At 35.1% G+C, this 22662-nt stretch overlaps 1 protein-coding gene across 4 annotated transcripts in view; it reads right to left on the bottom strand.

The window, feature by feature from the left end:
• Nucleotides 1–22662, bottom strand: part of CCDC7 (coiled-coil domain containing 7) — a 291747-nt gene that overhangs the window by 90558 nt on the left and 178527 nt on the right. For all 4 annotated transcript variants that reach the window (XR_008912402.1, XR_008912401.1, XM_007504770.3 and 1 more), the window contains exons 9-10: nt 17034–17108; nt 5696–5771 (exon numbers count right to left, since the gene is read on the bottom strand). Coding sequence is in view for 2 of the 4 variants with exons in the window: in XM_007504770.3 (XP_007504832.2) it covers nt 5696–5771; nt 17034–17108 (151 nt within the window). In the remaining 2 variants the exon portion in view is untranslated. The remainder of the gene's footprint in view (nt 1–5695; nt 5772–17033; nt 17109–22662) is intronic.

Consider the following 22662-nt stretch of genomic DNA (forward strand, 5'->3'; position numbering starts at 1 on the left):
AGATATCTTATTCTTCTATTCTTTCCAAATTTTTGATTTAATTATTTCTTAGTGTTTGGTTAAAGAATTGACTTCTCTTTGGTTCATTCATTCTAATTTCCAGGCAGTTTACTGCTTAAGTACAGTTTTTGTGCTTCCTCTGCAGAATTATTAATTTATTTACCAGTTCTTTCTTACATAGTTCTTATTTCTTTTCCTCTAGCACTATTTCATATATTAAAAACATGTCAGCTTTTATTTTAAAAAACTCTTGCTTCATCTCTTTTGCAAATTCTAGATAAATTTATGCCCAAGCTTTATTTCTGAGGCTTTGATTATAAATGTTTAGGAGCCATTTCCCTCCACTTGGCTTGGGTCTAGGTCATTCTTTCACCATATTGGATTTTTATGATGATTCTTTTTGATCATTGTTCTAGCCTGCTTCCTGACTTCAGACTTTATGTTAAGTCTGGGTTCTGTACACTTTGGGAGGGAAAGCTTGGGTTGGTCACCTTTCTACTTTCTTTTTTTCTTTTAAACCCTTACCATTTGTACAATACTGTGTATTGGCTCCAAGGCAGAAGAGTGGTAAGGGCTAGGTAATGGGGGTCAAGTGACTTGCCCAGGGTCACACAGCTGGGAAGTGTCTGAGGCCAGATTTGAACTTAGGACCTCCTGTCTCTAGGCCTCTCAATCCACTGAGCCACCCAGCTGCTCCAATCTTGCTACTTTCATGAAATATTGTATACTATGTTTTTCTAGACTCTTAGGGATTGTCCAGGCTTTCTGATCCAAGGAAAAGTCTTAATTCTGTCCCTTAGTCTTAGCTCTCTAAGTTTCTGACCTGGGTATTCCTTTGTAAACTTTAGACTGGGTTAGAAGCTGGAACTAAGACCTTGCTCTGCTCTTGGGGTCAGAGCTACACCACTGCTGTTTGTGTAGCCTAGGCTAGGGATTGCTACTTCTAGGCACAGGTCATCTTCACAATCTCCCCTGGAACTGTGACCCATAACTCTGAAAAAGACAATAACACTACTAGTTGGAATGCATTCTTATTGTTCTTGTATGGATCTGAAACGTCCTCTTGTCTTGGTACACAACTTCTCCTTGTATTGGAATGCCCCATGTGTGCTAGTGATCAGACCCAGTTCCTAGCATCCACAAACCTTTCTGCCTCGCTCCCTATACCCCATTGAGCTGGAAGAGTGACGGTGTGACTTGTGATGGATTTCCTCATTAATATTCTGGCTGGGTGTTTTCTTGATCAGTTCAGGAGAGTTTTCACAAGAATTTCACTGGTATGCCTTCCTGCTACTCTGCCATATTTGTTCCTGCCCTGAGGCAATCTCCTGATTGTCAAACTAGAAGATGCTTTCTTAGCTAGTAGAATCTGATATAGTCAATAATACAATCCTTTCCCTTCCTTGACTACTAATTTAAAAGTTAATAAAAATTATCTCTCATCATCGTTACAATACAAATCACCAGTAATGAAAATTTTTAAATGAAAGGATATTGTTGACTATATGAGGAAATAATAAAACAAAAAGGGAAAGTATATCAGTTGCAGTAATTTTCATCTCTCCTGCTCACATGCTAAATCTCTCTCTAGTCCCTTGCCAGAAAGATTTGAAAATTGCTGCTGCAGAGGAAACTGTCATCAGTTTTGATCTCAGAATAATTTTGTCTCTTCTGAAACTAGGAAGATAGCCCTCATGGTCTTCAGCAACTTATTCCCCTTTAAAAGGAATCCAGTCTAAGCTTTTCCTAAATGGTTATATGTCAACCCTACATGAATCTACTTTCTTCTCTTAAAAATAATTGTAGCCTCTATTCTCCAAAGTGTTGTTTTTTGTTTGTTTGTTTGTTTGTTTTTGGTTGTGGCTTTTAAGCTTTTAAATTGCAACCCAGCTAACATTTCCATGCAAAACTAAAAAAAGAGAAAAGAAAAAAGGATCATACATAAAGCCATGAATTGGTCATATGAACAGTTTGCTTTTTTCTTTAAGACTACCATAAATTCAACATATTATAGCTATGAAGCTGAGCTGCTTGTCTGTGTTTTCCAATGACCTTCACTCTGCTTTCTTTTATGCATTTTAAAATGCCTCACTGATCCTTTCTTCTTTTCATTTTTCACTTTGGTAATCCTATTGCTAATCTCCCTCCTTCTAAACTAAAAGAAAAATAAAATAAAATCCTTATATCATAAAAGTATAGTCAAGCAAAATAATTCCCACAAGCCATGAGTGAAAATGTAGATCTCATTCTGTACCTTGACTTCATCATCTCTCTGCCAGGAGAAAGGTGATGCACTTTTATAATTAATTTTTTGGAATAACAGCTGGTTAGTTGCATTAATCAGAGTTCTTAAGACTTTCAAAGTTGCTTTTTCTTTACAATATTTTAATTGTAGAAACTGTTTCCAGGTTCTGCTCGATTTTCTGCATTGCTTCATTCAAGTCATCTTGATTGTATCTGAAATAATCTCTTTAAGTATTTCTTTCATCACAATAATATTCCATTAAATTCTATGATATAGCAATGTTCTAATGGCCCTACCACCATTCCCATGTAACATAGGGCTATTTTCTTTTTAAAAAATGTATTTAAACAATCCTTGTGTTGAGCATGGGGGCTAATGACTCAGGCTATTTTTTGGTCATCTGTGCACAAAACATCTGCAAGGAGTTCCAGGTATTATCTGAGGCTTGGCAGATGGATTATGATGGGCAACTCAGAGATATGGCTGAATTCAGCTTCAGCTGAATCAGCTCAAGATATCATTGATGCCTCCTCCCACTGCTATAGTTAAATAAAGCTCCTTTTGTTAATGACTGAATGGCTTACAAATGTCTCATTTCATGATAACATCAGGGCTAAACTACTAGAGAGCATGGCCTGAGACAGGCATAGCCAGAACATAATCACATGCCCTCATTTGTTCATCTATACTCCAGTGGATAAGCACTCCCTTAGTTCCCCATTCTTTAGCACAACAAAAAGAGCTACTATAAATTTTTGGTACATGTTTTCCTGTTTCTTTGATACCATTGGGGGAATAGGCCTAGTATCAGTGTCTCTGGATTCAAAGGTATGTATAGATTTGGGAATCACAATTCCAAGCTGCTTTTCAGACTAGCTGGACCAATTTAGCAGCAACACCAGTGTAGGTTGTTTGTCATCCCACACTCCCTCCCACAATTGTCATTTTCAAAATTTTTTTGGCTTCTTTGCCAATCTGATAGATATGAGGTGGAATCTCAGTTGTTTTAATTTTCATTTCCTTAATTATGAATGATCTGAAGCATTTTTACATATTTTTTTTTATTTTTTTAAACCTTTACCTTCCACCTTAGAATCAATACTATGTATTTGGTTCCAAGGCAGAAGAATGGTAAGGGCTAGGCAGTGGGGATTACATAGGGTCACACAGCTAGGAAGGGTCTGACGTCAAATTTGAATTCAGGACCTCCCATCTCTAGGCTTGGCTCTCAATCCACTAAGTTACCCAGCTGCCCCCTTTCATATTTTTAAAAAGAGAATATAGTCTTTAATTATCAGACATGCATGAAGGAAAATCAAATTCCTCCACTACTCTTAGGATTCCTTTTCATTTGCCATAAGTTGCCACAAAATACTTTAAATTATTTTCTTTTTTAAAATAATATTTTATTGCTCCCATTATATTTAAAAATAATTTTTAACATTCATTTTTTAAAGTTTTGAGTTCCAAGTTTTCCCTTTTTTATATTATTTTTAAAGATTATTTAATTAATTTAGAATATTCCTTCTTTAGATTATTATTGAAAGCTTTGATTTCTTCAAGAACTATCCATTCATATCCTTTGACTATTTATCCATTAGAAAATGGCTGTAATTATTACATTTTTGAGTCATCAAAATATAATATTGGTATATTTGTTCAAATATTGATAATACATTTTGGATATTGAATCTTGTTAGAAATTTGTGACAAAAAAAAATTTCCCCAATTATCTCCCTTCTATTTTTGACTACATTGGTTTTATTTGAGCAAAGAACTTTTCCATTTTATTTAACCAAAATTTTCCATTTTATCTTTTATGATCCTCTCTAGACTTTGTTCAGCTACGCATTCTCCCACAAAGAGGCACAGGTTTATGGGGAAAATATTTTCTTGCTACTGTTCTTACTATGACATTTTATTAAATGCATTTAAAATGGGTATTTTGTCAATTAAAAGTTCATAATCTATGTTTTAGGAGTACAAATCCACAAAATACTTTGAACCTGAGATAGAAGCCCATTGGGATCCCCATTCTAAAAGAATATACTTGTCATGGGTCTTATCCCATCAATTCTCATGGATAGTTTTCTCAATGCTTTCTAAATTCTTACCCTTCTTGAACTCTTTGAAGTATTTAACATTGTTGACCCATACCCTCTTTTGGTGTTTATGACACGTCTACTTCCTGATTCTTCTCCTGTTTAACCAATTCTTCCCATTAGGTTTTGCAAGATCATTATAAATGATCCATCTCTTATGTGTGAGTATACCCCAGAGGCCTTTTCTAGACCTTCCTCTCTCTTTTTTTCTCTAGAGATTTCATTAAATCTAATTGATTTAATTATCATCACTAGGCAAATGACTCCCAAGTCTACATTTTGAATTTTTTTCTCTCTCCTGAGTGACTGGTTTACATGTTTATTCCCTGAGAGGTCCACCTCTCTTATCAAGATAACTCAATGATACCTCAACATTAATTTTTTTTCCAAAACATAATTTATTCTTCTTTTCCCTAAAACCATTCATTTCCCTTTTTCAATCTCAGTCATCCTTGATTCTCTCCTCTCCATCATCCCACACATCCAATCAGTTGCTAAGTTTTTTTTCATTCAATTTACACAATATCTCCTATATTCATCCCTTTAGCTCTGTTCTCAAGGTTATGGCTCTAGTTCAAGCCCTTATCCTCCCTCACATGGATTGCAATGGTCTTCTAATTAGTCTCTCTGCCTTTAGTCTCTTCTGTCTTCACTCCATCTTCCACATAGCTGCCAAGTTCCTGAAACACAGCTCTATGCATGCTACTGCTCTGATCAAAAGTTTTAATAGTTTTCTATTGCCCCTAGCATAAAAAGCAAACCACTGTTCATGTTCATGAAAATAGCCAAAGGATATAAACAGTTTCAGAGGAGAAAAAAAAGTAAATAAACATTTGAAATACAATCAACTTCACCAATAAAATAAATAAGTACATATTAAAACAACCAGGAAATAACACTTCACACTCATTTAATTAGCAAAATTAATTAAAATTTTAAAATTTGTTGATTAGCCTATGAAAAAATACTTATACATGGCTAGTAGCAAGGCAAATAAATGTTAGGGTTTTGTTTTTCTCTGAGGTCCTAGATCTACAATCTGTGGTATGTTAATAAATGGAACATTATTCCACCATTTAAAAATGACAAATCTAAAATGTGCATTTAGAGAAGCCTCTCTAGATGTAGTAAGGTACACAAAAGATAATAATTTAAATATGCCAAATGCAACTAGCTAAAAGTTATATTTATACAATCATAAAGGATCTGAAGAGGTTATAGTTTGGTTATTTGTTGCTGTTTTTTATTATGAGATTTATTTAATCTACAACAAAATAAGAACGATGCTACAAAAACAGTTAGCTACAAGGCATAAAATGTTTTAGCTATTTTAATATTTAAAGCTTACCGTTGCAACTTATTTGCCTGCTTTTCAAATATTTTAAACATTTCTTGAAACTGAAGATCCTTTGTTTCATTATTTTCTGAAGGGGAAATAATGACAACCAAAAAAGTTTAAAGATATAATAAATGTATTATTTAACATGAGAAAAAAGGGTTGAATCCTGCACAAAGCTCATTTGATTTCAAAATGAGCAAAAACAGGCATATAGACAGAGAAGATAGTTGCCATTAAGGTCTTACTATGTTTGATACTGAAAGATCAGTATGTCTTGTAAAAGCAATCTCTTTGGCATTCAAGAGTACTCAATATATCAACGAATTGGAAAACTAAATCAAAATGCACAGTTCCTACCTAGCACATAGCCACTTAATAAACATTTGTTGATTGATTGGTGCCTTTTTAAAGGAGGAGGAACAGGAAGATCCAAAATTTTAGCTAATAATAAGACTCATTCTTTCAAGATCCTATATTCTTTCCCCCAATGCTTTTCCTTAGTCAAGGGAAAAAGAGCTGTCAGATGATATTCTCAGGTACATGATAGCCAGCAGATTTGACAATGAATAAACTCAGCAGCAATTCTCCACAGTTATTTCTCTATCTTGAATGGATTTCTTAGCTTCCTTTAATCATCCCTCAGACACAAACAAATGAAGTCTCCCCAGAGCTCTTTATTCCTACCACTGTTGCCTTGAGATAGAAAATGCTAGGGAGTCACACTAACCTCTAACTCTAATTCTAACTTAATCAATGCTTATGCAAGACAATTGGCATCAGTATCTCCCCACTTAGTAGGATGGGAATCCTATTAAGGATAACATTCCATGTTATCCTCTGTGGGAGTGTGTGTATGCACCTCCCCTGGGTTTTACCAGCACCACACATTGTGCTCAAGTCAATGTCTTCCTGGAAGATTGAAGACCTCTGGTGGGCGGCTTTGGTAGTTCATATTGGACACTGGGTAGTATTCTGTTAATAATCAAAAAGTGTGTTGGGCACTGTGATAAGCATCAGGGTTACAAAGAAACACTAAAGCATGGGTCCTGTCCTTAAAAAGCTCCATTCTAATGGAGAGTCAACATATAAAAACATATATAAAACATATAAAAAAGTATGTAAAATATATGCTAGGTAGTGGACTGTGATCTCTTGGGGAAGATATAAGCAATGTGGGAGACCAGGAAAGGCCTCTTGAAGAAGGTGAAATTCAAGCTTATTCTTGAAAGAAGCCAGAAAAGCAAGGGGGCAGAGATGGCGGAGGAGAGCATTCCAGGCATAGGGAAAAAAGGTTAAGAGTCAGGAAAAATACTCTCATTTGGAAGGAACAATAAGGTTAGTACAGTTGGATTATAGAGTATGTAGAAGAGAGAAAAATATTTAAAAATAAAACTGGAAATTTAGTAAAGGGTCAAGTCATAAAGGGTTTGAAAACCCAAACAGAGAATATTATATTTTGTTATTGTTCAATTATTTCAGTCACATTGATTCTTCAAAACCCCATTTGGCATTTTCATGGCAATTTGTCATTTCCTCCTTCAGCTCATTTTACAGATGAGGAAACTTAAACAAATGGGGTTAATTGATTTACCACCCACAGTCATGTAAATAGTAAGAGTCTGAGTCTGGATTTAAACTCAGGTCTTCCTGACTGCAGGTCCTATACTCTATCTGTTGTGCTACCTAGTTACCCATTATATCTAATCCTAGATAATAGGGGGCCACTTGGGTTTATTCATTAAGGGGTGATATAGCAGACCTATACTTTCTGGAGATAAGTTTAGTAACTCAGTGAAAAATAAACTGAAGTAGGGACAATCCTAGGAAGGAAGATTCAACAGATGAATCCTATAGTGATAGTCTAGGCTTGAAGTGAAGGCTTATAATAGGAAAGTAGGTGGTATCTGTGTGATTAGAGAGGAGCATCTATACAAGAGATGTTGCAAAGACAGAAACAACATGTGGTGACAAATTGTATACATGGGTGAATGTCAGTATTTCTCAGCAGCAGGAAATAGGAATCTGGCCTGATACATATTAGGTAGAAAAGAAAGAGGTATCTTCACAAACCTGACCCCCTGAACCAGAGGATTTGCTAGAAATACAAAACCCTCAATGAGCCTCAAATCCAGACAAAGGATGTGGGGCTCTGTCTTTGCTATGATGCTTGAGGGTCTTAGGCAAATTAGAATAGGTATCCAAGGATTTAAACAAAACAAAACAAAAAACTCATAAGTCCAATAGTTTCTGTCTTCAGACCAACAACTTATATAGCTACTAATGATTCTGTCTTTGCCTTGGCTTAAATTCAGTATCTAACCACCCCAAGCCTAGTTTTCTGATCTGTCTATTTTCTCTTCCCCTCATATTATCTAGTACCTGGCTGACCTAACCTTTCTGCCTGATCTAAAATCTTGCTAGAGAGTATAGAGCACTATATTTGAAGTCCAATTCAATTTTGCTAACTACTGATTTGAATCTTGATTTGGCAAATTACTTATATCTCTTTGATATTAGGCTAGCCACAACCTCCCTGAGCCAGTGTCCTGGAACAGTGGGTGCTGCACTGACAGATAACTTCTATGAAAGTTATGAGAGAGAAGCAAATGAGAACATAGTCATCACATTCTAGCCTTTGTCCTGAATGGTTTACAGCAGTCTCAGTTAGAGGAGACAACAAATGTATGCCAGTGCTAAGAGGTCTGAGTCAAATGTGACTCAAATACCTATGGATCATTGATCAGTAATCTCCATTAAGTGATTCAATACTTTTAGGGAATGTGCCTTTTCCTTGAATCCACAAAGAACCTGATCATCTGAGCCAATATACAGTCCTTGAAAAGGGAAATGGCAAAAGCTATGAGTAAATGTGGATTCATCAATAACAATACTTACTTGACTTAACTACATTTCTGACAGAGTGATTATATTGTTATATAAAGAAAATGCTATGGAGATAATATACATAGAGTTCAAGCAAGGCATGTGTCAAAGACTTGCATTTTTCACTCACCCTCTGACCTTCGTGATATCCTTACAGATAAGATGGAGAGAAGTGGTCTAAGAGAGAGTATAAAAAAATGTATTTGAAATCTGAAAGACCAAAGAAAATCCAAAGAATCTGGATAGCTACTTTGCAGAAGATTCATGATCAGATATGGGTTAGATTAGATATCACCTTAATCTAATCCATCTGGGTCTACACCAACTCTGAAACTCAATGATTACATGATTTCCTAAATACTGAATAGGAAAGAATTTGTAGACAAACATATTACAAATAGTTCATTTGAGTCTCACAACATCTCTATAACATAGGCTAGGCAAAGTATTATTATCATGGATATGAAGGAGGAGGGATACTATTATGGAATAGATGAGGAAACTGGGGCTCAGTTTTTAAGTGACTGGTCGAAAGTCCCTAGGTTAGTAAGTGATACAAACAAGTCTTAAACCCATGTATTGGTTTGGTATTGTTTATTGTCATTTTTGTCATATTCTTTGGTGAATAGACTTATAGAATCTCAAAGCAGGACAGGTCCTAAGAGGCCACCAAGGGGAACTTATATCTTGGTCAAGAATGCCATCTACAGACTTCTGGGTCAAGATGGCTTCTGAGTAGAAGCAGAGCTCTTCTCCTCTCCACCAATTGAGACAGAGTGCCTCAAAACAACAAAACCAAAATCAAACAAGTGAAGGAGTTCCAAAGCAGAGCACAGCATAGAAGGTAGGCAAAGTTAGGGAATTTCCATGCTAAAAGGGGGAGAAATTTCCCCCACCAAGGGGCAAGCTCATCACCCTTCCCCCACTTCATGTGCCTTTCCAGAGTCCAAGCAAGCATCGGACAAATTTCTAAGTTCTAGAAGAGAGGCTGGCTGAGGTCAACACAGACTTACCCCTAAGAGAAACTAGACTTGGAATATAGGGAGGTTGAAGAAACATTGAGACAGGCCGCAGAGCTTGGGGAAAGGGGGCAGCTCACAGCAAAATGTCACAGAGAACCGAAAAAAGCCCTTGGGCACTCTCCAGTGCTCAATACAGAGACTTGCCTACACTCCACACCCAGACCTCTTCCCAGACAATCTGTAAGTTCTTAGGGGCTGGACCTGCCACTAAGAGCAGCTGGACACTGCTGAGGACTGGGGGAAAATATTCTCAAGGCAAAAACACCTCCAGAACCCAATACAAAGATCACCCACATTCCTCACTTAGACATCTGACCAAGAAGGAACAAGGCAATGGCCACCAACTCCCAGGAACTAAAATGCGCAAATAACAAAAAAAAAAAAGAAAAAAACTTTGACCCTTGATAATTTTAATGCAGAAAAAAAATGAGACAAAAGAAGAGACAGTAGAAGATGACAAAAAATCAAACCCACCCAAATCAAACACACTTTGAAAAAAATGGAAATTGACCACAAATTCTTGAAGACTTTAAATCTGAGATTGTCAGAACAATGGAAGAGATGTGACAAGAAAAGGGGGAAATAGTTCAAAAAGAAAATAACAGTTTAAAAGACAGAAATGACCTGCTTGAAACCATGAAAAGCAAGATAGATCAAACAAAAACAGAAAATCAAAAGATCTTAGCTGAAAATCAGTCATTAAAAACTAGAATTGGGCAAGTAGAAGCCAATGATCTCACAAGACAGCAAGGTTTAATAAAGCAAAGTTAAAAGAATGACAGATTAGAAGGCAACCCAAAATATCTAATTGAGAGGGTAGTTGACCTTGAAAATAGATCTCAGAGACAACTTGAGAATCATAGGCCTACCTGAAAACCTGGAAACAAACAGAAACCTTGACAGCATACTACGAGAAATTATCCAAGAAAACTGCCCTGAGGTTTTGCAACAAAAGGGCAAAATAGACATTGAAAGAGTCCATAGATCACCCACTACACTAAGCCCTCAAAAGAAAACCCCCAGGAATGTAATGGCCAAATTCAAGAGCTTCCAAGCTAAGGAGAAAATATTACAAGAAGCCAGAAAGACAATTCAGATATCAAGGAGCACCAATCAGGATTACACAGGATCTGGCAGCCTCCACACTAAAAGACCAAAAGGCTTGGAATATGATATTCAGAAAGGCAAGAGAATTGGGTCTACAACCAAAGATCACTTACCCATCAAAACTGACTATATACTTCCAGGGAAAAGTATGAGCATTCAACAAAATAGAAGACTTCCAAATATTTGTAAAGAAAAGAACAGAACTAAACAGAAAATTTGACATCAAAATACAAAACCAAGAGAAACATGAAACAGTAAATAAGAGAGGGTTCTTATTTTTCTTCTTCTTCTTCTTTAAGGGCATCAATAAGGCCAAATTGTTTATATTCTTATATGGAAAAATATTATTTGTAACTACCAAAAACTGTATTCACTATTATACTAGTTAGAAGAATTATCCAGAGGTAGAGATTGGGGTACTAAGTGGTTTAAAATTATATATTAAAAAAAAGAAGAAAGAAAGGGGGAGGGAAAGAAAATGGCACCAAGAGAAACTTGAAGGAATAAGAAAATTAGGATAATCTATAGTACACAAAAAGGCACAAGGGAGTGGGAGGGGGAGAATACAACTATAAGAAGGAGAGGAAGAGAGTGCTAAAAGGTAATACTCAAACCTTACTCTCAGTGGAATCAATTCCAAGAGGGAAGAGCATCTAGATACAATGAGGTATCGAATTCTATCTTACCCTTTAGGGAAGTTGAGAGGGGAAATCTAAGGGGGGAGTGCAGGGGAGTTAGAAAAAAGGGGGGAGGGAAAGAGAGGCTGAAGGGAATTTAATAGATCCTAAAAAATAAAAGGGCAAAAAAGGAGGGGGCAGAAAGGGAGGGTGGGGAGGGAAACACGACAAGGGAGGAAGAGGGTGGGGTAGTTTTAAAAAGACTATAAAGAAAATAAGAGGGGAATAAGAAAGGAGCAGGGGTAGAAAGGGAAATAAATAAGGGTGGGAATAAGGGGGACTGATTAAAAACAACAAACACATTGGTATAGAAGGAAATGATGAAAGGAAAAAAACAGGCTTAGGAGTGAAAATTAAAATCCTAGAAAATATACAGCTGGTAATTATAACTCTGAATGTGAATGGAATGAGCTCACCCATAAAACACAAGTGAATAGCAGAGTGGATTAGAAACCAAAACCTTTCCATATGCTGTCTACAAGAAACACACATGAGGAAGGTAGACACACATAGGGTAAAAGTAAGAGGATGGAGCCAAATATATTGGGAATCAACTGATAAAAAGAAGGCAGGAATCTCAAACATGATATCTGACAAAGCCAAAGTAAAAATAGATCTAGTGAAAAGAGATAGGGAAGGTATACAGATAAAAGGCAGTATAGGCAATGAGGAAATATCAGTACTCAACATGTCCACACCAAATGGCATAGTATCAAAATTTCTAAAAGAGAAACTAGTGGAGCTCAAGAATGAAATAGATAGAAAACAATACTAGTGGGAGACTTGAACCTTCCTCTATCCAAACTAGATAAATCAAACCAAAAAATAAATTAGAAAGAGGTAAGAGAAGTGAATGAAGTCTTAGAAAAACTAGAGTTAGTAGATATGTGGAGAAAATAAATGGGGACAAAAAGGAATACACCTTCTTTTCAGCAACACATGGTATATTCACAAAGATTGACCATATATTAGGGCATAAAAACATTGCAAACAAGTGCAAAAGAGAAGAAATAATAAATGTAACCTTCTCAGATCACAATGCAATAAAAATAATAATTAGTAAGTACATAGAGAGGCAAATCAAAATTAATTGGAAATTAAACAATATGATTCTCCAAAACCAGTTAAAGAACAAATCGTAGAAACAATTAATAACTTCATAGAAGAAAATGACAATGATGAGACATCCTTCCAAAATCTATGGGATACAGCCAAAACAGTACTCAGGGAGAAATTCATATCCTTGAGTTTATATATTAACAAATTAGAGAGGGCAGAAGTCAATGAATTGGGCATGCAAACTGAAAAACTAGAAAGTGAACAAATTAAAAATCCTCAGATGAAGACTAAATTAGAGATAATAAAAATCAAATGAGAAATGAATAAAACTGAAAGTCAAAGAACTATTGATTTAATAAATAAGACTAGAAGCTGGTATTTTGAAAAAAACAAATAAAATAGACAAAGTACTGGTTAATTTTAAAAAGGAAAGAAGAAAACCAAATTGAGAGGATCCAAGATGAAAAGGGAGACCTCACCTCTAATGAAGAGGATATTAAGGCAATCATTAAAAACTATTTTGCCCAATTATATGGCAATAAATACAGCAATCTAGGTGACATGGATGAATATTTACAAAAATATAAATTGCCTAGATTAAAAGAAGAAGAAATAGAATACTGAAATAATCACATATCAGAAAAAGAAATTGAACAAGCCATCAAAGAAGTCCCTAAGAAAAAATTCCCAGGGCCTGATGGATTCACAAGTGAATTATATCAAACATTCAAAGAACAGCTAATCTCAACACTATACAAACTATTTGACATAATAAGCAAAGAAGGAGTTCTACCAAATTCCTTTTATGACACAAATATGGTACTGATCCCAAAGCCAGGCAGGTCAAAAACAGAGAAAGAAAACTTCAGTCCAATATCCTTAATGAACGTAGATGCAAAAATCTTAAATAGAATACTAGTAAAAGACTCCAGCAAGTGATGATGAGGGTTATCCATTATGATATGGTAGGATTTACACCAGGAATGCAAGGATGGTTCAATATCAAGAAAATCATTCACGTAATTGACCATATCAACAAGCAAATCAACAAAAATCACGATTATCTCAATAGATGCAGAAAAAGCCTTTGACAAAATACAATGCTCATTCCTATTGAAAACACTAGAAAGTGGGGGCAGCTGGGTAGCTCAGTGGACTGAGAGCTAGGCCTAGAGATGGGAGGTCCTAGGTTCAAATCTGGCCTCAGACACTTCCCAGTTGTGTGACCCTGGGCAAGTCACTTGACCCCCATTGCCTAGCCCTTACCACTCTTCTGCCTTGGAGCCAATACACAGTATTGACTCCAAGACGGAAGGTAAGGATTTGAAAAAAAAGAAAGAAAACACTAGAAAGTATAGGAATAGATAGCCCTTTTCTAAAAATAATAAACAGTATATATTTAAAACCATCAGCAAATATCATCTGCAGTGGGGATAAATTATAAGCATTCCCAATAAGATCAGGAGTGAAACAAGGATGCCAATTATCACCTTTATTATTTAATATATTGTACTAGAAACACTAGCAGTAGCAATTAGAGAAGAAAAAGAAATTGAAGGTATTAAAATAGGCAATGAGGAGACAAAGCTATCACTCTTTGCAGATGACATGATGGTCTACTTAAAGAATCCTAGAGAATCAGATAAAAAGCTAGTGGAAATAATTTACAACTTTCGCAAAGTTGCAGGATATAAAATAAACCCACATAAATCATCAGCATTTCTACATACTTCCAACTCATCCCAGAAGCAAGAGTTTGAAAGAGAAATTTCCTTTAAAATCACCAAAGGTAATATAAAATACTTAGGAATCTAACTGCCAAAACAAACACTGGAACTATATGAACATAACTACAAAACAATCTCCACACAATTAAAACTAGATCCAAATAATTGAAAAAACATTAATTGCTCATGGGTAGGACAAGCTAACATAATAAAAATTACAATCCTACCCAAACTAATTTACTTATTTGGTGCCTTACCCATCAAACTACCAAAAAACTTTTTTACATAATTAGAAAAATGATAATGAAGTTTATTTGGAAGAACAAAAGATCAAGAATTTCAAGGGAAATAATGAAAAAAAATTGTGAAGGAAGGTGGCCCAGCAGTACCAGATTTTAAACTGTACTATAAAGCAGTGGTCATCAAAACCAAATGGTACTGACTAAGAGACAGAAAGGAGGATCAGTGAAATAGACTTGGGGTAAGAGATCTCAGTAAGACAGTCTATAATAAACCCAAAGATCCCAGCTTTTGGGACAAAAATCCACTATTTGACAAAAACTGCTGGGACATTTGGAAAACAGTATGGGAGAGATTAGGTCTAGATGAAATATCTCATGCCCTACACCAAGATAAACTCAGAATGGGTGAATGACCTGAGCATAAAGAAGGAAACAATAAGTAAACTAGGTGAACACAGAATAGTATACTTGTCAGATCTTTGGGAAAGGAAAGATTTTAAGACCAAGCAAGAGTTAGAAAAAATTACAAAATGGAAAATAATAATTTTGATTACATTAAATTAAAAAGGTTTTGTACAAACAAATCCAATGCAACCAAAATTAGGAGGGAAGTAACAAATTGGGAAAAAATCTTTATAACAAAAACATCTGACAAAGGTCTAATCACTCAAATTTATAAGGAACTAAATCAATTGTACAAAAAAACCATGTCATTCCCCAATTGATAAATGGGCAAGGGACATGAATAGGCAATTTTCAGATAAAGAAATCAAAACTATTAATAAGCACATGAAAAAAAATGTTCTAAATCTCTTATAATCAGAGAGATGCAAATCAAAATAACTCTGAGGTATCACCTCACACCTAGCAGATTGGTTAACATGACAGCAAAGGAGAGTAATGAATGTTGGAGGGGATGTGGCAAAGTTGGGACATTAATGCATTGCTGGTGGAGTTGTGAATTGATCCAACCATTCTGGAAGGCAATTTGGAACTATGCCCAAAGAGTGATAAAAGACTGTCTGCCCTTTGATCCAGCCATAGCACTGCTGGGTTTGTACCCCAAGGAGATAATAAGGAAAAAGACTTGTACAAGAATATTCATAGCTATGCTGTTTCTGGTGACAAAAAAGTGAGTGGTGACAAAAAAAAAAAGGAAAGTGAGAGGATGCCCTCCAATTGGGGAATGGCTGAACAAATTGTGGTATATTCTGGTGATGGAATACTAAGGTGCTCAAAGGAATAATAAACTGGAGGAATTCCATGGAGACTGGAACAACCTCCAGGAATTGATGCAGAGTGGAAAGAGCAGAACCAGGAGAACATTGTACACAGAGACTGATACACTGTGGTAAAATCAAATGTAACAGACTTCTCTACTAGTGGCAATGCAATGATCCAGAACTATTTGGAGGGACATATGACAAAGAACGGTATCCACATCCAGAGGAAGAACTGTTAGAAAAGAAACATAGAAGAAAAACAACTGCTTGATCACACTGGTTGATGGGGCTATGACTGGGAAAGGAGACTCTAAATGATCACCCTAGTGCAAATATTAATGATATGGAAATAGGTTTTGATCAATGACACATGTTAAATCCAGTGCAATTATGTGTCAGATACGGGAAGGGAGTGGGGGGAGGAGAGTGGAAAGAACATGAGTCTTGTAACCATGGAAAAAGATTCTAAATCATCTAATTAAATAAAATTTTTTAAAAATAAAAAAATAAAAGCACACACACAAAAGAATGCCATCTACATTCAAGCTCCACATAATACACATTAAGAAACTAAGGCTCAGAATTATTACTTAACTTGCTTAACTCTTACAACCTAGTTAATGGCAGAGCTAGTATCTTAACTCCCAATTCATAATCATATTATTTCACAAAAAAACCTTAAAGGGCACTGTGACATGACCTTTTAAAGGTCAATTTTTTCAAGGTCAATTATTTTTTACTAAGTTTAATTTCTACCTATCTTACTGAGCTATTCATTAAACCAAAAAGTACTATACATAGGTGAGTTATTATTAATGGTATTGCAATTATTTTCATTGAAATGGTAGTAAACCATGAAACTACATCAGGCAGGTGGTGTCATAGTAAACAGAGCACTGGGCTTGGAATCAGGAAGACTCATCTTAGATTCAAACCTGTCCTCAGACATTTACAAGATGTGTGACCTTGGGCAAGTCATTCAACCCTATTTGTCTCAGTTTCTTCAACTGTAAAATGTGCTGGAAAAGGACCTGGAGAAGGAAATGGCAAAACCACTCCAGTATCTTTGCCAAGAAAACCCCAAATGAGTTTAAAAAGAGTAGGACACAACTGAAATAATTGAATAGCAACAAACTACTAAGCTACATATATTCAATGAACTATAATTAGCTCAGTGAAAAATTTTAAAACTTATCTGATAGGGGCAGCTAGGTCGCTCAGTAGATAGAATGCTGGGCTTGGAGTTGGGAGGACCTAGGTTCAAATATGACTTCAGTCACTTCCTAGATGTGTGACCCTGGGCAAGACACTTAACTCCAACTGCCTAGCCCTTACCACTCTCTTGCCTTGGAAGTGATATTTGCATCAATTCTAAGATAGAAGGTAAGGATTATTTTTTTAACTCACCTGATAAAAACACTTTACTTGCAATGTCCATGATATGTTCTATGAACTCATCATTTTCATAAGTTGCAGCAAAATCTGGAAGAAAATGAAATTTTCATTTTGCTACTTTTTACAATTTTCTAATAGTAATTATAAGGGATAGGGAATAGATGTGATCTTATTGGTACAGGAAACTCTCTGGTGAGGAAACCCCCTCTGCCAACGCAGGTCAGCATCTTCTCTGTAACTGATAGCTTTAGAGGGGTGCTCAGAATACTGAGGAATTAAGAGACTTGCCCAGGGTCACATGGGGCATTTAAAAGAAATAAAATATATGTTCATCATCCTCAAAGAGTTTACATTCTCATTGCAAAGATAAGAATAATGCATATGAAGCAAAAACTAATATTTGTTTGAGTGTGTTAGAGATTTGAGTGTGTTAATTGACTATGTAGAGAAGAGAGACTTCATAGAGAAGTAAGCCCTTGAAGAATGTTAGTATTTGGCTAAGCAGGCTAAAGAGGAAGAGAAAAAGAAAAAAAAAGCAAATGATGTCCCTAGAAAATGTCCCATGGCTTCTGGGACACTGTACTCCCTTCCTTGATTGTACTGCCTAAAATCTCCCCTACAGACTCATTTGCTAGATCATGATCATTCATCTCATGATCTCTAACTATTATCCCCCAAGGCTCAGTTCTGGGTCCATTTCTCTACTCTATCTGCTTTTCTAAACTAATATCTTTTCAGTTTCAGTGAGATCAATATCATCATTATAGAGATCATTTCCAAATGTACATATTGAGCATTAAGCTCTCTCCTGAATTCCACTCCAATTATCTGTTGGATGTTGTAAATGAATGTCTCATTGTCATCCCAAACTCAATATGTCAAATACCCTAAATACTTTCATCCTAATCAAGTCCTCCAATTTTCTTGATGTCTACTGAGCACATCATTATTCTTCTAGTCTCCTGGGTTTGAAATCTTGAAAATTTCCTTGACTCTACACTCCATCCACCATCTATCTCTAATCTACTGTCAAGCCTTCTTAGGCAAATCTACATCTCATATATGCCCCCTTTCTTTTCACTATCTCAGCCTCCCTCCTTGTCCAAGGCTTCACCATCTCCGACCTTGACTATTACAATAGCCTTCTAATGAGCTAACATTTTATAGCACTTACTATGTGCCAAGCACTGTGATACTAAGTGCTTTATAATTATTATTATCTCTTTTGATCCTCACAACAACCCTTGGAAGAAGGTACTTTTAATATCTCCATTTTATAGATGAGGAAAAACTAAGGCAAACAGAAGAGAAGTGATTTTCCTGGGGTCACACAGCCACTATTTTGAACTGGGTCAAGGTCTGTTGCTCAAACATCTGTGCCACCTAACTTCTCCGTTACTGGTTGCCTTGTTTTGAGTCTCTCCTGTATCCAATCCATCCTCTATACAACTGTCAAAACAAATATCCTAAAATAGAGATTTTACCATGCCATTTCCTAAAATGAGTAATGACTCATTAATATATGATATGATATGATATGGTATAATATAATATAATATAATATAATATGATATAATATGATATGGTATAATATAATATAATATAATATAATATAATATAATATAATATAATATAATATAATATAATATAATATAATATAATATAATATAATATAATATAATATAATATAATATAATATAATATAATATAATATAATATAATATAATATAATAATAAACAACATTGTTGTTTAAAATAAAACTCCTCAGTCTGCCAGTTAAGGCCCTCCCCAATGTGGTTTATATCTGTCATTATGATTTTATTTAACATTACTCTTTTTCAGACACTCTATATGCTAGTAAAACTTATCATTTTCACCTGGACTTGACATTTAATTTCTTGCCTCTGTGCATGTGAATAGTGTGCTCCATGCCTAAAATATACTTTTTATCTCTGCCTCTCAGAATCCTTACCTTCCTTCAAGGTTCAGTTTATGTATCACCTACTCCAAGAAATCTACCTTAATCTCTCAGTTGTTAACACTTTCCCCCCCACATCAAAGTCTCATTTATTTACTTTAACTCCCTCACCATGCTCCCCACCATTATTCCAGTGTTGACCATCTGTCCTGTCTTTTTATTCTTAAGTTCTTTTTCTTATTAAGTTATTTATATTATATATTAAGTCACTATTATAATCTCTCAGGCACTCAAAGATGTATTAATCTTATATTAGTCTTTGCTTCATATGCATTAATCTCGTCTTTCCAATAAAAGTATAAACCCTTTAAGGATGAGGGCCATATATTGTATTTCTTTTATATACACTACAAGAGGCACAGTAGGGTATAATGGATAGAAGACTAGCTTTGAAACTAGAATAACATTGATCAAAGTCTTGCCTCTGACACATGCTGCCTATATGACCCTGAGCTCTATCTAGGCACCTCTCTAGAGCTATAAGTTACAGATAAGGTGCTGACTTGCATTGGCAGTGTAAGTCTTCTCACCTGGAAACTAGCTATCGTAGGCAATAAAAAAGGTTCAGAATTGAGCATTCCCTGAAAGATTATGAATCTTTGTGATTGAGCAAAATTGCTAAGAAAGTATTTTAAGCTATTATTTTCAGAGAGGACATAAACTTCTGTCCTTTGGCTCTTCCTTCTTATCTGGGAATATATGAATTTAAAGATTGACCTAATCAGAAAATATCTTTTGAGCCCCCACCTTTGTCAAACACTGACTCTTTCCTGAACTTACCTTTTCCTGAGCCCTAATCACATGACTTTGGTGCAATGGGGTTGATTTTTCACTATAGAGTCACTATGAGCAGCATTTCCTCTTAGCATTAACCCATTAACATAAATTTTGGGAACCAATGTGGGTTTATTGAGTCCTCCAGCAAACATATTTCCACCCACACAGGCAGAGATTCGCCAAAAGAACAAAAGAACACAGATTATAAAGTTTTCAACTTGGGCAAGAGGTGACTTGGATATGAGATACCTCAGGATGGGACAAAACTATTGCTGGGAAGCAAGGGTGTTACAAAGCACAAAGGGTAGGTGGTATCCTTTGACTGGACAGGCTTATTGCTGAGAGTTAGTAACCAGAAAAGTTCTTCTTCAGGTTAGCTATTTCATGTAAACCCACCCTAACAGATACAACTGACCTTGCTGTTTTAGCAGTAAAATAAAATTTCAGACAGGATAGGAGTTGCAATACAAACAGGGGAAAAAGATAAAAGAACTGTAGGCAAAATGTATTGGCTTTAGCTTCCTCTGCTACCCACAATTCCTTACTTTGAAACTATAGATATTCTCACAATTTTTTAAAAGCAATTCCCAAATCAGTTATCAGTCCAAGCAGAAATGATAATCAGCTTGTAGAACAGGGAATAGGTCTACAGCAAACAGAGAATTAATAAAACAAACAAAGGAGGATGGAAGGAAATCCAAAATAGTTGTAGCTTTAGGAGTGCCAGGTCCTTTGGTGGTATTCATGACCTCCAGATGTCTGGCAGGTATCTCCTACACATCTCTCAAGCATCTGTCCATGGATCGGGGCAAGTTTGTAAAAATATTTCTTTGACTGCTTCCAAGTTCCAAGTCACTTGAGGAGGTTCTCTGGATAATACAGCTAAAGTCTTCTAGGGAACAAGACTTATAATTTAGCAAAACTGACAAAATCTAATTAAATTGGCCTTCCAGTAATTAGTTCATGTGGTAATAACTTAATCAGACTTTATGGAGCTAACCTTATAAACAACAGAGCTATAGAAAGAACATCAAATAGGCTACTCAATAAGGTATTTTGTATTTGCAGTCCATTATAACAATCCAGAGGTGCTGGGACATTATAACAAGATTCATTATATTAAACAAAATTATAGTTTTATCTGCCATAGTTAAACAAATTTGTTATGAAAGAGAGGAAGGGCATAATTGTAATAACATCAAGACTAGGCCTCCAGGCCTAAGTCTAAGGGCATATAGTGACTTAACTTTGATTTTGGATACGAGTCACGTTAAATTTTTTGAAATAGCCAATCATACCATAAAATTCCACAGTATTCACAGGGCATAATAACCAGGCTTGGGATAGTATTCACAGGGCATAATAACCAGGCTTGGGATAAACCCATTGCGAAACATTTCTATTCAAAAAGGAAATAAGACAATGAGTCAAGAAGATTCTGCCTTTGCCTATACAAGGCCATCCCCTAAACTTTCACACACACAGACATCCAACTGTAGCATTTTGGGGATCACACTTCCTTTGAGTAGCTCATGGCATTTCCCTCTAATGGTGTATTACTGACAATGAAATTTTGACATTTATTCATAAATTCAAAACTCAGAACAGTATCAAAATATAGTCACATATAGTAAGTTTTACAAATCATGGCTTAAGACTAGATATAACTGTTATTATTTCTCTCAAGTTGTTGCAGTAACAGTTAACAATAAAAAGTTTACCAGGTCTTTCTAGAAGAAAAACTTCTTTTCCACATTCTTTTCTTCTCCATTTTTTTAAAATTTAAACTCATGCTGGTATAAAATTAATCATTAGAAATGAAGAAAAGTATTACATTCTGGAATTTCACAAAATAAATATATGATATTTCATTCAAAACCCAGAAATCATTGGCTACTTCCAGATATTATTTTATAATTTTTATAATCATAAATATAGATTACTTTTATACTATTAGCAAACTTGTAAATTCTTCCCTCCACTTTGGCAAAGGTTATTTGTGATGGAAGACAAGATCTCATTTTGTCAGTAAGCCAATTCATTACATAAGAATTTCACCACATTTAGCAAGCTTTTTCATAGAGTCAATACTATTTTATGAAATTTCCCAACTAGAAGATCCCAAGAAACCTGGAAAGTTTATAAATAAGAAGATTTTACATGGTTATCTTTTTTCCCTTTATCCACAAAGTAATTATTTTTCTTCCCCTTTAAAATATACCCATTTAAATATTTGATAGGTTTTTAAATTTTTACATCAGCCTCCAATAGCAATTAATCATTTTACAATATCCAGAGCAAAAGGAGTTAAAATTGTATCAAACTCTTACTAGTATTTCTTATATAATGGTTTTTAAAAATTCACTGTATAAGAAAATTTAGGAATACAATAATAACATATACAATATCAAATATTTAAAACATTAAAAGCCTTATTGCTTATCAAATGACATCATTTCAATTGACTGCATCTCCAAATTATCTTATATAGAAAATCACTTCATTTTATTACTTTTGGCATTCTGTAATGATTATGTTCAAGATCATCAAAGTGTAATTTTGATCAAATTATACCTTTAACAAAACATATTTTTGTAGATTCTATACATATTGTCTTAATTACAAATATTAAGTATCTTTTCTGTTAAGGATTGATTTTCTTATAGAGGATCAAAGATCACAATTATCCTAAGAGAACATTCTCACTTAAAGAGAAAGACTAGAATAAATTCAATCACATCTGGATCTATTTTTATAAATGGAATCATATAGAATCTCAATTTTCCCAAGGACCATTTACAACCAATACTTCACACTATAGAGCAGTTAGTGTACTACCATAGTTTTAGCAATCTTGAGTTCTTACCCCTCTTTTAGGGCCCAGG

This window comes from Monodelphis domestica, chromosome 5, assembly GCF_027887165.1.
Source record: "Monodelphis domestica isolate mMonDom1 chromosome 5, mMonDom1.pri, whole genome shotgun sequence".
In the NCBI taxonomy this organism is placed as follows: Eukaryota; Metazoa; Chordata; class Mammalia; order Didelphimorphia; family Didelphidae; genus Monodelphis; species Monodelphis domestica.